Source organism: Vombatus ursinus, unplaced genomic scaffold, assembly GCF_900497805.2.
Source record: "Vombatus ursinus unplaced genomic scaffold, bare-nosed wombat genome assembly UNPS02014861.1, whole genome shotgun sequence".
Classification (NCBI taxonomy): domain Eukaryota; kingdom Metazoa; phylum Chordata; class Mammalia; order Diprotodontia; family Vombatidae; genus Vombatus; species Vombatus ursinus.
The window spans coordinates 7,425,561-7,442,618 of NW_020954639.1; the positions used below are offsets into that span (position 1 = coordinate 7,425,561).

At 37.5% G+C, this 17,058-nt stretch overlaps 1 protein-coding gene across 1 annotated transcript in view; it reads left to right on the plus strand.

Moving 5' to 3' along the window:
- The window catches only part of CUL2 (cullin 2), a 117,423-nt gene that overhangs the window by 82,858 nt on the left and 17,507 nt on the right, over nt 1-17,058 (plus strand). The window contains exons 11-15 of the mRNA XM_027841617.1: nt 8,506-8,613; nt 14,411-14,470; nt 15,065-15,193; nt 15,303-15,389; nt 16,506-16,658. Coding sequence (XP_027697418.1) covers nt 8,506-8,613; nt 14,411-14,470; nt 15,065-15,193; nt 15,303-15,389; nt 16,506-16,658 — 537 coding nt within the window. The remainder of the gene's footprint in view (nt 1-8,505; nt 8,614-14,410; nt 14,471-15,064; nt 15,194-15,302; nt 15,390-16,505; nt 16,659-17,058) is intronic.

Sequence of the window (17,058 nt, forward strand, 5' to 3'; positions counted from 1 at the left end):
GTGACCAATGTTTGTAAAGCAAGCACAGTACCTAGAACACAAGAGATACTTAATAAATGCTTGTTTCCTTCCCTTAAACGATAGGGGAGTTTATTCTAAGTATAAATTTGAGCTTAGGAATACTGTCACTTTATATTCAACTTTCTTTTTAATTTAATTGTGGGGAGTTCCCACATTTTGAAGAGTGAGTTGAAGGCACAATTTTAGTTTCTTTCTAGGGAACTGTCCTTTGTGAAAAATGCATTAACTCAAGTAGTAATAAGGGAGTGCTACAAAACTAAACTCTAAAAAGTTATAACCATATATTCATACTTTGGCTGCTTGATTTCCCTGACCTTGGCATAGGACTGGTATCTAGAAGCTGAACTCTATCTCTTTCATATGTATACTAAGCCTTTTAAAATCTTGCTTACTTTAAGTAGCTTGTTGTCTTATTTTATGGTGATTTTTTTTTGTTTTTGTTGTTCTTTTGGTGCTGCAAAATTTCAAGACGCTGCCCATTAGCAAAATACAGTGCCCCTGATTTCTCAGAGAGCTTCAGATAATCCTACTGTTCTGTATTCCATCTAGGGACATACTGATTATATTAAGTGACAACTAGATGGCATAGTGGATAGGGTATGAGGGTTAGAGTGAGGAAGACCAGAATTCATATCTAGCCTAGGACTCTTAATAGCTATGCAACCATGGGCAAGTCACTTAACCTGTTTTCTTCAGTTTCCTCAACTGTAAAATGGGGATAATAATAGTGCCTACTTCCCACAGTTGTTGAGAACATCAAATCAGAAGTACTTAGCACATTGCCTGGACATAGTATATGCTTAATAAATACTCCCTCCCTTCCTTCCTTCTATCCATCTATCCGTCAATCAGAATTTAGAACATTATAGGTGTTGTAGTTCAGAACTCATTAATATTCATTCATGCAGTTGAAGTGAATTTCATAGCTTCCTTTTGAAATATTTTTAAAACAGTGAGATTTATATTATCTTTGTCAGATAAGACAGAGTTAGTAATTATAAGGTTATACTTAGATATCCACAATGAGTAAAAGAAAGGGAGGGTACAGAGGCTTCCAGTTCTTTCCTTTTATGGTCTAGGTTGATGTTGTATCCTTTTTACCTTTATCATGTAGTAAAGTCACTTATGATAGATTATCAGATGTAGCAGGTGTTGCCATGATTACTTTATTTAACTCCTTACAGAATTCTTTTTTTCCTTCATCGTTATTTGTTGTGCTTTTTGGGTTTATATACACTGTTATTGGTGAGTAGCACTTCCGTCTTAAGAGTTGAACATAAAATTATCGAAAATGTCTCTGGACAAGCTTGATCCCAAATAAGAAATAAGAGAAGACAACTTCTCTCCCTCTTTGCAGAAGTGGGAGGTCCACAAGTGTGGAACATAGCATATTTTTTTGATGTATTGGTTAATTTTACTAATTGCTTTTTCTCTTTTTTTTTTTTTTGTTGTTGTTGTTGTTGTTGTTGTATGGAATGGCTCTCTGGAAGGGAGGATAAGAATTAGAGAGAAATTTCAGCTCTGTAAAAACAAAAGATAGCCATCTTTAGGGCAGGGTCAGGGGAGAAGAAAAAAAGAAATTTACATAATAATTTTGCTGTTTATTTGAAACAAATAGCAAGTTGTTCATAATAGACTTGCAGTTTCATGTACAATCATCTTTTTTTATTTTATGAAAATGCTTCTTTTATTCCATAAATTAAAAATAAAATTTAAAAAATATATCAATAAAATTTTATTTTAAAAATGCATATTTAGATGGGGAAATTAGAGACAAGATCTGTAATAGTAAAACAGCTAATTTTGTGCTCTTGATTATTGGAGCTTAATACTTTAATGTGTCTTCTCTTGACCACTAATGTTAGGATCATCAAATCATAGCATTTTAAAAATTCATTCAAGCATTTATTAAGTTGCCTACTATGTGTTAGGCACAATGCTAAGGAAAGAACTTAGAAGTAATCTAGTCTAATTCACATATTTAAATCTATCAACAAATATTTGCCTAGTGCTTGCTGTGTGAAAAACATTACATGTGTATATGGGGAAACAAGCCCATGTGACTTTTCTTTTTTTTTTTTAATTTTTAATTTTTTTATTTTTAACATGTGTTTTTAAAGCTTTGGGTTACAAATTTTCTCCCTTCCTCCCTCCCCACTTGCCCTCAATGAAAAGGCAAGCATCTTGGTACAGGTTATAGATGTGTAGTCATACAAAACACTTCCATAGTAGTCCTGTTGTGAAAAACTAAGTATACTTCCCTTCATCCTGTCCTATCCCCCATTTATTCTGTTCTCTCTTTTGACCCTGTCCCTCCTCAGAAGTGTTTGCTTTTGATTTTCCCCTCCTCTCTATCAATCCCCTGCTCTTTTGTCCCCTTCCCCTCTTATTTTCCTGTAGGGTAAGATAGATTTCCATACCCCATTGTGTATGTTATTCCCTCCTTAAGCCAAATCCTATGAGAATAAGATTCACTCATTCCCTCTCACCTTCCCCCATTTCCCCTCCACTGTAAAAGCCTTTTCTTGTCTGTTTCATGTGAGATATATTAGCTCATTCTACTTCTCCCTTTCTCCTTCTCCCAGTATAATCCTCTCTCACCCCTTTATTTTATTTTCCAGATATCACCCCTTCATCTTCAACTCACCTGTGCCCTCTATCTATCTATCTATCTATACATACATGTAATTTTTTTCCCTCCCACTACCCTAATACTGACAAAGGACTCATGAGTTACAAATATCATCTTTCCCTGCAGGAATATAAATAGTTCAACCTTAGTAAGTCTCTTTTGACTTCTCTTTCCTGTTTACCTCTTCATGTTTCACTTGAGTCTTGTATTTGAAGGTCAAATTTTCTGTTCAGCTCTGGTCTTTTCCACAGGAATGCTTGAAAGTCCCCTATTTCATTGTCACTGAATGACCATTTTTTCCCTGAAGGATTATACTCAGTTTTGCTGGGTAGGTGATTCTAGGTTGTAGTCCTAACTCCTTTGCCCTCCGAAATATCATACTCCATGCCCTCCAGACCCTTAATGTAGAAGTTGCTAGATCTTGTGTTATTCTGATTGTGTTTCCACAGTACTTGAATTGTTTCTTTCTGGCTGCTTGCAATATCTTCTCCTTGACCTGGGAATTCTGGAATTTGGCTACAATATTCCTAGGAGTTTTCCTTTGGGGATCTCTTTCAGGAGGAGATCGGTGGATTCTTTCAATTTCTATTTTGCCCTTTGGTTCTAAAATATCAGGGCAGTTTTCCTTGATAATTTTTTGAAAGATGATGTCTAGGCTCTTTTTTTGATCATGGCTTTCAGATAGTCCAATAATTTTTAAGTTCTCTCTCCCAGATCTATTTTCCAGGTCGGTTGTTTTTCCAATGAGATATTTCACATTCTCTTCTATTTTTTCATTCCTTTGAATTAATGTTACAGTGCCTTGATTTCTCAAATTGTCCCTAGTTTCCAATTTCTCCATTCTAATTTTTAAGGAAGTATTTTCTTCAGTAAGCTTTTGGACTTCCTTTTCCATTTGGCCAATTTTGCTTTTTAGGGCATTCTTCTCCTCATTGGCTTTTTGGACCTCTTTTGCCATTTGGGTTAGGCTATTTTTTAAGGTGTTATTTTCTTCAGTATTTTTTGGGGTCTCCTTTAGCATCACTCTCAGGTTTTCCTCTACTTCTCTTACTTGCTTCTCAAAATCCTTTTTGAGCTCTTTCATGGCTTGGGACTAATTCATATTTTTCTTGGAGGCTTTGGATGTAGGAGCTTTGCCTTTGTTGTCTTCTTCTGGTTGTATGTTTTGATCTTCTTTTGTCATCAAAGTAAGATAATATAGTCTGACGCTTTTTGCGCTGCTTGCTCATGATCTTGGCCAATTACTTGAGTTATAAGCTCTTTGTTAAGGTAGGATTCTGTTTCCAGTGTGGAGAATGTACTGTCCCAAGCTTCAGGGGTTTTGTGCAGCTGTTTTCAGAGATACCTTTAGGGACCTGTAAATTTTCAGTTCTTCCAAGGTGCTATGACCAAGGGTGAGGTGTTTACTCCTTTCCTGTCCTGTGCTCTGGTCTATGAGTGACCACAAGCACTCTTTTCTGTCTTGGAACTGCGAGGAGGGTTTCCTCTCCACCACCACTACAAGCTCTACTGCGCCAGCACTCCTCCTAGCCCCAAGACTGCCACCCAGAACTGTGACCCAGATCCAAGCAGGAGCAAACCAAGAGAATCCTGCAACAGCAGAGAGATCCCTGCAATCCCCCTCTGATCAGTCACTGGATTCCCCCTCAGTCTGTGGTCTGGAAGCTCAGGAAGCAGCCGCCACCCTGGGGAATGGGGCTGGGACCCTGCACTCCTCTCTCACCACCATAGAAACAGACTTTTCCCACTGACCTTCTAAGTTGTCTTTGGCGTTCGTGGATTGAGAAGTCTGGAAACTGCCACAGCTGCCTGCAATTCAGTCCTCTGAGGCCTGCTTCAGGGTAGCTGCGGCCTGTGCGCCCACGCCGAGTGGTGTTCCTCTCCCAGGCTGGTGTGATATACCTTTCTGATCAATCATTCAGGTTGTCTTGGGCTGGAAATTTGTTTCACTCTGTCTTTTTGTGGGTTCTGCTGCTTTAGAATTTGTTTAGAGCCATTTTTTATAGGTATTTGGAGGGTTTGGGGGGACAGATCAAGCAAGTCACTGCTTTTATGCCGCCATCTTGGCTTCTCCCTCCCCGATGTGACTTTTGTTAAATCATATAGCTAGTTAATGGCAGAACTGATACAATAATCTTGGTGTACTGAATTATATAGTCTGATGTTCTTGCAATTAATTTATTATTTCTTATTATTTTATAGTACCCATAAGCATTCTTTTTTTAAAAAAATATTTTATTTTTTCCCCAATTATATGAAAATACAATTTTTAGCATGTTTTTAATTCGAGTTCCTAGTTCTCTCTTTTTCTCCCTCCCTTCCCCTCTTCCTGAGACATTAAGCAATCTGATATGGGTTATACATGTGCAGTCATATAAAACATATTTCCATATTAGTAATTTTGTGGAAGAAAACAAGAAAGAAAGAAGGAAGGGAAAAAAAAGAAAAGAAGGAATGGAAGGAGGGAATAAGGGAAAAATAGTATGCTTTGTATACTTTGGTCTGTATTCAGACACCATCAGTTCTTTCTCTGGAGGGGAATGAGATTTTTCTCTATGAGTCCTTTGGGATTGTCTTGGATCATTTTATTGCTGAGAAGAGCTAAGTCATTCACAGTTATTCATTGTACAGTATTGCTGTTACTATATACAATGTTCTCCTGGTTCTGCTCACTCACTTCACTCTTCATGAACTCATATAAGTCTTTCCAGGTTTTTCTGAAGTCATCCTACTTATCATTTCTTATAGCACAATAGTATTCCATTACAATCATATACCATAATTTGTTCAGCCATTTTCCAGTTGATAGGAATTCCCTCAATTTCCAATTCTTAGCCACCATAAGAAGAGCTGCTGTAAATATTCTTGTACAAATAGGTCTCACCCCTCCCTTTTATTTAATCTCTTTGGTTTCTGATTACCCCCTCCCCCAATCTGCCCTCCCCTCTATCATCCCCCTGCTCTCTTGTCCCCTTCCCACCCTATTTTCTTGTAGGGTAAGATAGATTTCCATACCCAATTGAGTGTGTATGTTATTCCCTCTTGAAGCCAAATTCTGAGAGAATAAGATTCACTCATTCCCTCTCACCTTCCCCCGTTTCCCCTCCACTGTAAAAGCCTTTCTTGTCTGTATCATGTGAGATAATTTACCCCATTCCTCTCCCTTTCTCCTTTTCCCATTATAATCCTCTCTTACCCCTTAATTTTATTCTCCAGATATCACCCCTTCATCTTCAACTCACCCTGTGCCCTCTCTGTGTGTGTGTGTGTGTGTGTGTGTGTGTGTGTATATATATCTATATATATATATATACACACACACACATATAATTTTTTCCCTCCAACTACCCTAATACTGACAAAGGTCTCATAAGTTACAAATATAATCTTTCCCTGCAAGAATGTAAACAGTTCAACCTTAATAAATCTCTTACGATTTCTCTTTCCTGTTTACCTCTTCATGTTTCACTTGAGTCTTGTATTTGAAAGTCAAATTTTCTATTCTATACTCAGTTTTGCTGGGTAGGTGATTCTTGGTTGTAATTCTATCTTCTTTGCCCTCCGGAATATTATATTCCATGACCTGCGGTCCCTTAATGTAGAAGCTGCTAAATCTTGTGTTATCCTGATTGTGTTTCCTCAATACTTGAATTGTTTCTTTCTGGCTGCTTGCAATATTTTCCTTGACCTGAGAACTGTGGAATTTGACTACAATATTCCTAGGAGTTTTCCTTTGGGGATCTCTTTCAAGAGGTGATCGGTGGATTCTTTCCATTTCCATTTTGCCCTCTGGTTCTAAAATATCAGGACAGTTTTCCTTGATAATTTCTTGAAAGGTGATGTCTAGGCTCTTTTTTTGATCATGGCTTTCAGATAGTCCAGTAATTTTAAAATTCTCTTTCCTGGATCTATTTTCCAGGTCAGTTGTTTTTCCAGTGAGATATTTCACATTGTTTTCAATTTTTTCGTTCTTTTGGATTTTGATTTCTGATAAAGTCACTAGCTTCCAATTTCTCCATTCTAATTTTTAAGGAAGTATTTTCTTCAGTAAGCTTTTGAACTTCCTTTTCCATTTGGCCAATTTTGCTTTTGAAGGCATTCTTCTCCTTGTTGGCTTTTTGGACCTCTTTTGCCATTTGGATTAGGCTATTTTTAAGGTGTTATTTTCTTCAGTGTTTTTTTGGGTCTCCTTTAGCAAACTGTTGACTTGTTTTTCATGATTTTCTTGCATCACTCTCATTTCTCTTCCCAGTTTTTCCTCTACTTCTCTTACTTGTTTCTCAAACTCCTTTTTGAACTCTCCCATGGCCTGGGACTGATTCATATTTTTCTTGGAGACTTTGAGATGTAGGAGCTTTGACTTTGTTGTCTTCTTCTGGTTGTATATTTTGATCTTCTTTGTCACCAAAGAAAGATTCTATGGTCTGACTTTTTTTGTGCCTTTGTTTGCTCATGATCCCAGCCAGTTACTTGATTTTTAAACTCTTTGTTAAGGTAGGGGTCTGCTTTCAGTGTGGAGAATGTACTGCCCCAAGCTTTGGGGGTTTTGGGCATCTGTTTTCAGAGATACTTCTAGGGACCTGTAAATTTTCAGTTCTTCCAAGGTGGTATGATAAGGGGCGAAGTATTTACTCCTTTCCTGGCCTGTGCTTTGGTCTGTGAGTGACCACAAGCACTCTTTTCTCCCTTGGAACTGTGAGGAGTATTCTCTCCCCACCACCACTATAAGCTCCACCACGACAGCACTCCTCCTTACCCCAGGACCACCACCCAGAACTGTGACCCAGATCCAAGCACGGACAAAGCAAGGGAATCCTGTACCAACAAAGAGATCCCTACAATACCCCTCTGATCAGCCACTCAATTCCCCCACAGTCTATGCTCGGGGACTGGGGCTGGGACCAATCTCTCTCACTGCAGTCACAGACTTTTCCCACTGACCTTCTAAGTTGTCTTTGGCGTTTGTGGATTGAGAAGTCTGGAAGCCACCACAGCTGCTGGTGATTCAGTCCTCTGAGGGCTGCTCCAGGTTTGCTGAGGCCTATTTTGTCTGCTGCGCCCACGCCGAACTGTGCTCCTCTCCCCGCCCGCTGTGATATACCTTTCAGATCAACCATCCAGGCTGTCTTGGGCTGGAAATTTGTTTCACTCTGTCTTTTTGTGGGTTCTGCTGCTTTAGAATTTGTTCAGAGCCATTTTTTACAGGTATTTGGAGGGGTTTGGGGGAGTGCTCAATCAAGTCATTGCTTTTACTCTGCCATCTTAGCTCCGCCCCCTCTTTTTAATCTCTATGTGATGCAGACCTAGGAGCACTGGATCAAAGAGTATGCATAGTTTTATAACCCTTTGGGCATAGTTCCAAATTGTTCTCCAGAATGGTTGGACAGTTTACAACTTTACCAGCAGTGCATGAGTGTCCCAATTTTCCAACGTCCCCTCCAGCATTAATCATTTTCATTTTCTGTCATATTAGCCAACCTGGTAGGTGGGAGATGGTACCACAGAGTTGTTTTAATTTCCACTAACATACTTAATTAAGTCAGTGGTCAGTATTAATTTTATAGCCTTTGCAAAGAGGTATTTTGTCAGATAGTAATGGTTTGGTGAAAATGCCTATTAGAGAAATTTTGAAGTGTTTCTCAAGTATTTTAATATATTGTTGGCTATTCACATAAAAATTCCTGAGGTAGTTTCTTTGGGAAATATTAATGTGTCTTTACATAATATGTTTTTATAATAGCTTGCTTAGAAAAATTTACCCTTTAAATTAGTTGACATAGAGTCAACATAAGTTTAATTTATATTTTAAGTTTTTTATATCTAATTGTTTGATTTATATTGAATATTTATAGATGCCAACTCAATTTGTGGAATCAGTTTTGGAGGTGCATGGCAAATTTGCCCAACTTATCAACACTGTTTTGAATGGTGATCAGCACTTCATGAGTGCCCTGGATAAGGTAATTTTTATAATGCATAAAACAAAATTGTATAATTTTATCATCTGTCATACTGTCCCAGAATTGTGGATTAGTGTTCACATATAGAATAGCTTGATGGTGACATTGTTATGATGTTTTGAATAAAATGATAATGTTGATATAGTACATAATATTGAGATTACTTGGTCTGGACCAGTCATGTAAATTCACAAGTTAAAATGTTAAAAGTCAAAGAGAGACTTTAACTTGTTAACTAGCTTTTAGATTTGTTCAAAGTTTAGAAATTAGAGGAATCTGTTTGACTTTAGTAAATTAAATAATTCATATCAATTTTGAGTTAAAAATTCATAGTTTCTCTAAATAACTATCCATCTGTAGCTTGATAACATCAATTTTCTTTTGGTAACTTCCATGATTTTTCTTTGTATTTTGGGGCTTATTGTCTAGCTTAAATAAATACATAAATAATAAATTAATACATAAATAAGTTTCTGGCCAGTATGTAGACCTATGCCCATTTGTACATAGATTTGGATATCTTCAAAATGACCAAATTTTATACTTTAATGGGCTGACAATCATTTACATTTCTATAGCACTTTGAAATTTAAAAAACCTTAGAAATTCTTTGGAGAAGATATGGTGCAGGTAGTATTATCTACATTTTATGGATGGGGAAACTAAGGCTCAGATAAGTTAAATTATTTGTTCATGGTCAGATAGCTAGTAAGAGTAAGATTTGAGATTTCAATTCCAGTCTCCTGACTCTAAGGGCTTTCCATCATGCCACACCTCCTCTTTAGTAAACCTTTGTGGAAGGGTGTAGGTTTTAGATAGAATTCAGTTCATTTTTAGTGAAATATGATGTTTATGGAACTCCCATAGATATGTGGCTAGAACAGTTACATTATAATGATTTTAAATGAATAAATGAAATTTGGTTTTCACTTAGGTATTGATTAGGCATATGAAAATATATGAAATAGTCTTGTATATGTGTGTATGTGTGTGTGTATATATATGTATATATGTACAATATGTATATATAAAGTTTTTTCTTCCAGTGTTTATTGCTGGATTTGATTCCAAAGCACTGTGTAAGCCCTGCAATGCATCCATCAGTCCATCAGACATTTATTGAGCATTTTCTATGTGGCAGATATTGGGATGTAAATACTAATAATAAAACAGACCCTATTCTCAAGCAGCTCACATTCTAACAACTCTCAGCGTCCTGGCAGTAACCCTTTTGAGGGGCATATACTCATATTACCCACTGGTATTGACATAGCTCTTGAGATCTCTAATCTCTCTACTTTCTATTTAAACAATATTCATGATAATACCCTTAACTCTTAATCATGACATATTTACTGACAGAAAGAAAGCTAATAATCATAACAGGCTACTCGTGAACCTAGGTCACACTTTCCCACCAATATATGAAGTGTCCTTAAGGAAGATGAGACACAAATTAGAGAAACCTAACCATGAAAGTCATGAGTAGGAGTAAGTGTGTACCTGGGGCAGCTTGCAACTCTGGAAGGTAGGCCTGGGCATCCTTGTTCTCTTTAGGAAACAATACTAAGCTGTTTGCCCCTCTTCTGGGCCTTTCTACTCTCCTGCCAGACCCTACTTCTCCGCTAGCCTCAGAAAGTCGTGCTCAGCTCTTTTAGCAAATAGCATTCTCAAGCCTGGCATCTGCAAAGCTTTCCAGGTTGGCTCCCTTGGCTGCATCCTGGGGCAATGTTACCCTTTTCCAGTAAAGAGCAGTTTTCTAAAGCTTGGGATCTGCAAAGCTATTCAGGTGTGTTCTCCAGGTCGGGAGGGTTTCCCCATCACAAGGTGTAAAGGCAAAAATTGGCAACCCTAGGCAAACTGCTGAGGGGTTTACTCTTTCTCAAGCTGTAGATGGTGTTAGAGAGCAAGGCTACCTTTCTCCACTCAGCTCTTCACACTGCAGCGCATGCTCATTGTTCCAGTCATTCTTCTAAACTAGCCATGTAGCCTCTCTGTCTGCAGGCAGCCAGGTTCAACTCAAAGATGCTACTTTGATGTATGTCTCTACTCTACTTTTCTGCCTTTGTTAGTTGCTGGGCTCTGGTCTTTTGGCTTCTCTATGATGCTTTTTAACATTGATTTTGACCTGCTGGTTCTTTTGCCTCTCCTTTCTCTCTTGCTTTGCCTCAGAGGCCCCCCCCTCCCCCATAGTGACTCACCTTTAGATTAAATTGAGAAACCCAAAGTCTAAATTTCCATCAAATATGACACAGTCAGTATACAATTTTGCCGTTGTCCCCAAATGATTCTTTGATTCGTAGTCTATTGACTATAAATTTCAAGGCCCTAAAAAGTCCCATCAGTAATTAATTTTGCCCCTAAAAAGCTGTTTTCACTCAGATCCTTTCAGAATATATGATGTCTTCCTTCAAGCACTTTCATCTGATGGTCAGGGTTTCTTCAGTAGTCAGTAAACATTTATTAATCACCTAAAATGTGCCAGGCACTATGCTAAGCCCTAGAGATATAAATCTAATGGGAGAAGATAGCACAGAAAAGGAAACTGAAAGTATGAGTGTGTGTGGGTGTGGGTACCCAGTATGGGGGCATGCTCATGATAGAGTACCATCCAAAGGGCTGTAACTGGGTGAGAAATGAAGAGATGGCTGCCTGTGGGAGCCCTCTTTAAATGAAGACTGGGAAGATCTTGTTCCTTCCTTGCTCCACCCTCCAATCAGAGGTGAAAAGGGTACTAAGAATACTGATAAGGTAGGAGTATCAAAGATGTTGCAATGTCACTGGATGATGAGGTCCATGTTCATGATGGAGTCTACTAGACAGGAGTGTAACCAAGTGGGACTTTTCAGATCTTCTTAGAGAAGACACCAGTACTTGGGATCAGTAAAGTCTTCATGTAGAAGGCAGTGCTGAAGCTCCAACTTGAAGGAAGAGATGAATCCTGTGTGGCAGCAGTCAGGAGGAAGTGTATTCTAGGCTTAGGGGACAGACAGTGCAAAGGCACAGGGGTGGAAGAGGGAGTGTCATGAATAAGAAAGAGTGAGAGGATCAGTTTGTCCAGATTGCAGAGGGTGGGAAAGGAGGCTGAAAGGGTAGGTTGGGTCAAGGTTAGGTTGGGCTTTGAAAGCTAAAGAGAGTAGTTCATATTTTATTCCAAAAGTAATAGGAAGCTACTGGAGTTGGAGTTGGTTATGTTTAAGGAGAAATAATCGGGCAGCAGCATGTGGGATATAAGGGAGTGGGAAGAGACCTGAGGCAGTGAGACCAATTAGAAGGCTGCTGCAACAATCTAGGAGCCACGATGAGGGCCTAAACCAAGGCTGGAGCCATGTGAGTAGACAGCAGGGCTTGGATGGAAGAGATATTGTAAAGGTAGAGACTATGAATTTTGGTGTCTGATTGGATATGTAAGGTGAGGAAGAGTAAGCAGTCAGGGATAATGCTGTTTATAAACATGAGACACACTGGAAGGATAGCAGGGACTTTGACAGAGATAGGGAAAGTTTTGATTAAATTTTTTAAAAAATTAAACATTTATTTTCTCTCTTGCCTGTAGCAGCCTCCCCCTCCCCCTACCCCCCAAATAAGAAAGAGAAAAAGAAAACTGTTTTAAGGAATAGGCATACTTAAGCAAAACAAATTTTCTCCATTGACCAAGTCTAAAAATGTGTGTCTTCTTCTGCATTTTGAATCTATCATCTCTCAGTCAGGTGATGGGTAGAATTCTTCATCTTTGATCCTCTGAAGTCATGGTTGGTCATTGCATTTATAAGAATTCTCAGGTCTTTCAGAATTGTTTTCTTTCTTTCTTTCTTTCCTTCTTTCTTTTTTTTTTTTTTTTAAGGCAATTGGGGTTAAGTGATTTGCCCAGGGTCACACAGCTAGTAAGTGTCAAGTCTCTGGTCTGAGGCCAGATTTGAACTCAGGTCCTCCTGACTTCAGGGCCTGTGCTCTATGCCACCTAGCTGCCCCCAGAATGGTTTTCTTTACAGTGTTATTGTTACTCTAGAAATTTTTTATTTTAATTGCCTTCTATCTGATCTCCCTGCTTCCAGTCTTTTCTCCTCTCCAATCAGTGTTTTGCATAGCTGCCAACATAATCTTCCCAAGGCACAAGTCTAACTATGTCAATCCCCAGCTCAAAATCCTTCAGTGGTGTCCCATTACCTAGAGATGAAAATACAGACTTCTAAGCCTGACATTTCAGATTGTCTGCAAACCCCCACCTCCTCTACTTCTCCAACCATTGTACTCCTTATGTCCCTTTCCAGTCAACCTAGATTGCTAGTTGTTCTCAGCTTTATTGTGCTTTCTCCTACCTTCATCTTTTAGAAGAGGCAGTCTTGGCAGGAATAAACTCCCTCCATATCTCTGGCTGTTGAGATTCTTCATGTCTTTTAAGGTGCAGGTTATAGGAAGTAGAAGAGCTGGAATTTCAATCAGTCAATCACTAAGCATGTATTTATTTAGCACATGTGCCAGGAGCTACTAGGGACACAAGTGCCAAGAATGAAACAATTCCTACTCACAATGGGCTTACATTATAATGGGGAGACAAGAGGCACGTAGAAAACCATATATACCATCAGTATGGAGTTAATAAATATCAATCTATGCAAAGTAACTGAAGGAGGAGGGCCCTAGGAATTTGAGGGATTAGGAAAGCCTTCACGGAGAAGGTGGTGTGTGAGCTGCATCTTCAAGGGAAAGAGGTACTCTGTGAGGTGGCACTAAGGAGGGGGAGTGCCTTCCAGACACAGGGAACATACATCACAAAGGCACATGGACATGGGATGTCACGAGTGAGAAACAAAGAAAAGGCCAGTTTGGCTGAATTAAAGAGTGCAGGAGGGGAAATAATATCCAATGAAGCTGGAAATACAAGTTGGAGTTGGGTTGTGTAGGGCTTTAAAATAGAGCTCAACAGAGGAATTTATGTTTGATCCTGGAGACAAGAGGAAAGCATGAGAGTTGAATGATTAAGAGCATCACATAGTCAGATCTGTGCTTAAGGAAAATGCCTCTGGCACCAGAGTGTAGGATAGACTGGAGTGGGGAGAACTTGAGGCAGGCAGACCAATTAGGATGCTGCTGCCATAATCAAAGGGTTGGCGAGGAGGCCCTGAACTAAGATGTGGTAGCTGTTTGGGTAAGAGAAGAGGGGAAGGTACAGACAGCAAGATTTGTCTACTGATTGGATATGTCGGGTGAAAGAGTGTGAAGTCCAGGACAGTGCTAAAGTGATGAACCTGAGATGCCAGAAAGGTGATGGGACCGTTGGGAGAAACAGGGAAGTTTGGGAGAGGGGAGGGTTTAGGGGAAAGGAGATGAGTTCAGTTTTAAGCATGTTGAGATTAAGATGTCTCTGGGATATTCAGTTTGAAATGTCCAGTAGGCAATTGGTGATATGTGACTGAAGCTCTAATAAGAGACCAGGGTTGGATATTTAATTCTGGGAGGCATCTGCATAGAAATAATATTTAAACCTGGGGAAGCTGGTGAGGTTACCACGAAGAACTCTTCTGACACAAAGTCCAGTGCTCTTTCCAAAACACCACAGTAGTTCTGCCTTAGATTGGAAACTTTTTCCATTGTTCTTTTATATTTTTGTTATGATAATGAAAGCAAATAAATGTATACTTTACATGAATTTTCAAATTTCTCTGATACTTCTCCACATGTTAATACTTGCACATAGTGCCATTTAATCAAAGGATTATTAAAAAGAAAACTTGATAGCAATTGCATTTAAAATTGACATTAATTTTCATCACTTTTATTCTGTATTTCCATATAGGCTCTGACATCAGTAGTAAATTATAAAGAACCCAAAGCTATTTGCAAAGCACCTGAACTGGTAAGGAAGAGAATATTTCATTATGCTGAAGGCCAACAGCGTGACAAAATTTAAAATGTCACTATTAGAAAATATTGTTTTTTCCCATCATTTTAGCTTTTTGAGATAAAGTAATCAAGTCATATATTAAGAATAGAGACCAGGACCTATGACTTGCTTTAACCTCTTGTTCAGAACAGATGGATTTTGATATCTATTTCATGTGCACTTTTGTGCTATTATATAATATTCACCAAAGAAAAACTTAAGGTGTTCATTTTTAAAAGCAGTCCTGACTGACTTTGAATTAGTTTTTTGCATAGTCCCTTACACATAACAAACTTAGCTCAGTAAACTTATTTCATCTTAAAATTTTGAGTTATTTAAAATATGGTAAATAAATTTGTTTATTCTTTGATTTTACTTCTTTTTAAATATATGGTTTGGGAAAGTGAAGGACATGTTTTTCTGACTTATTTTGTGTTATATCCTGTATAATGCCCTTACAGTAGAATGTATATCTCACTTATAATCTTACTTATGAATAAAATTTGATATATGTGTTTATTTACTTAATTGAATAATAAGTAACATACTTTCAATTTTCTTTTTGAGCTTGCCAAGTACTGTGACAACTTGCTTAAAAAATCAGCAAAAGGAATGACTGAAAATGAAGTAGAAGACAAGCTCACAAGCTTCATCACTGTTTTCAAATATATTGATGATAAAGATGTTTTTCAAAAGGTGAGCAACAATTTGATAGATAAAAGATTGTTGTAAAGTTTCTGTCATTTTTACAGTATGCAAAAATTTGAAATTACCATGAAATAACCACTTCTTTCGTCTCCAATAGTTTTATGCCAGAATGTTGGCCAAACGTTTAATTCATGGCCTATCTATGTCTATGGATTCTGAAGAAGCCATGATCAATAAATTAAAGGTAATGTAAAAACCACCCTTTTTGAACTACATAACAGTACTCTATTAACGATTTTGCATGTTGCCTAAAACCATTTTCAAAATGCATATATTCATGTCTGAGAAGTTAAATTTATGAAACAAATTTTAGATGTGTATTCACTTTATGTAAGGCTTCTACAATCTATAAAAAAAATTCACCTAAAGATTCTTTGAAATTACCCCCTTTTAGGGTGCAGTTCAATTAATGCATGTTCCCCGTTCATTGCATAATCATTGACATTGCTATTAAAAACTGATATCTTAGTTATTCACTTTTTGTTTGTAATATGTCTGAAATTTTTAAAAACAAAATTGGATGTGATAGTTTACTAACTATTTTTAATAGGATGTAAAGAATGACTTTGAAAATAGGGATTATTTCATTCTTTGTATTTGTACCACCAGCAGCTAGCATATAGTAGACAGGAGCTATGACTATGAGATAAAAAGTGAATGAGAATGGATACAAAGGATTTTGATGGAATCAGAGAGGGAGTGACCAAAAGATTAAGGGGTTGTGCATTGAACTTCATTAATTTAAATGGAAATTGATATAAAGCAAGTCCACTTGGTTGTATTTTTTAATGTTAAGGTCACAATAAGTCATTTAAGGAATTAAAATGTTTTGCACTCTTTTAAAAGAAATTTGTCTAATGCACTTTTTTTATTGACTGGAAATATGACACTTTTTCCAGTTTGCTTATGTCCATATTCAATTCAATAAACATTTTTTAAGCACTTGTATACTACAGAATATTTATTTCTCCCCAGTGACTGAGATTTTTGTTGGCAATGAATGTGATAGACTGATATATTTGCTTTTTTTTAAGTGTATAGTCATCTATTTCATCTATTTTTTTATTAAATCACATTTCAATTTTATTAGATTAGCAGAGGAAATAGTGTTTGAGAAGTAATGACCTTACATTAGTTTTGAAAATTGAGTATTTTGGTTTGAAAGCAACTAATATGACAGTTCAGAGGATGTTTCTTTACTAGAGATGTACCTTTCATCTTTATAACCTAACAGCTTTACTTATTAATCCCACCTAAATCTTTTCATGTTGAATAATATTGTTTAAATCTATCATTATAGCAAGCCTGTGGATATGAGTTTACAAGCAAACTCCATCGAATGTATACAGACATGAATGTCAGTGCTGATCTCAACAATAAATTCAACAATTTTATAAAAAATCAGGACACTGTAATTGATTTGGGAATTAGTTTTCAAATCTATGTCCTACAGGTATGAATAGACTTTTACACTGTATTAATTTAAAATATTGTGAGTGATTGCGTGAATGAATGAAAAAGTATTTGTTAAGCACTTTCTATGTGTGAAGTGCAATGCTAAGCCCTGGAGATACAAATGAAAAAATGCCAAACATTCCCCTACTTGCAAGGAGTTCGTATTCTAATTGAGGAAGATATCACATATAAAATGACTCAGCTGTAAGGCAGATGAAAAAGCCTGGTATCCCATAGGGTAGGGTTGCAAAGGCAAATGGCAGAGGCTAAGGGACCTTAGGTGCATAAATAGGTTAGATGGCAGTGCTCAACAGTAATCAGGAGAATATAGCAGGAGGGCAGATGGTAAGGTCTAGTTAGTGGTCTTCCAACTTACTGAAAGGATTGTTTTCAGTGAC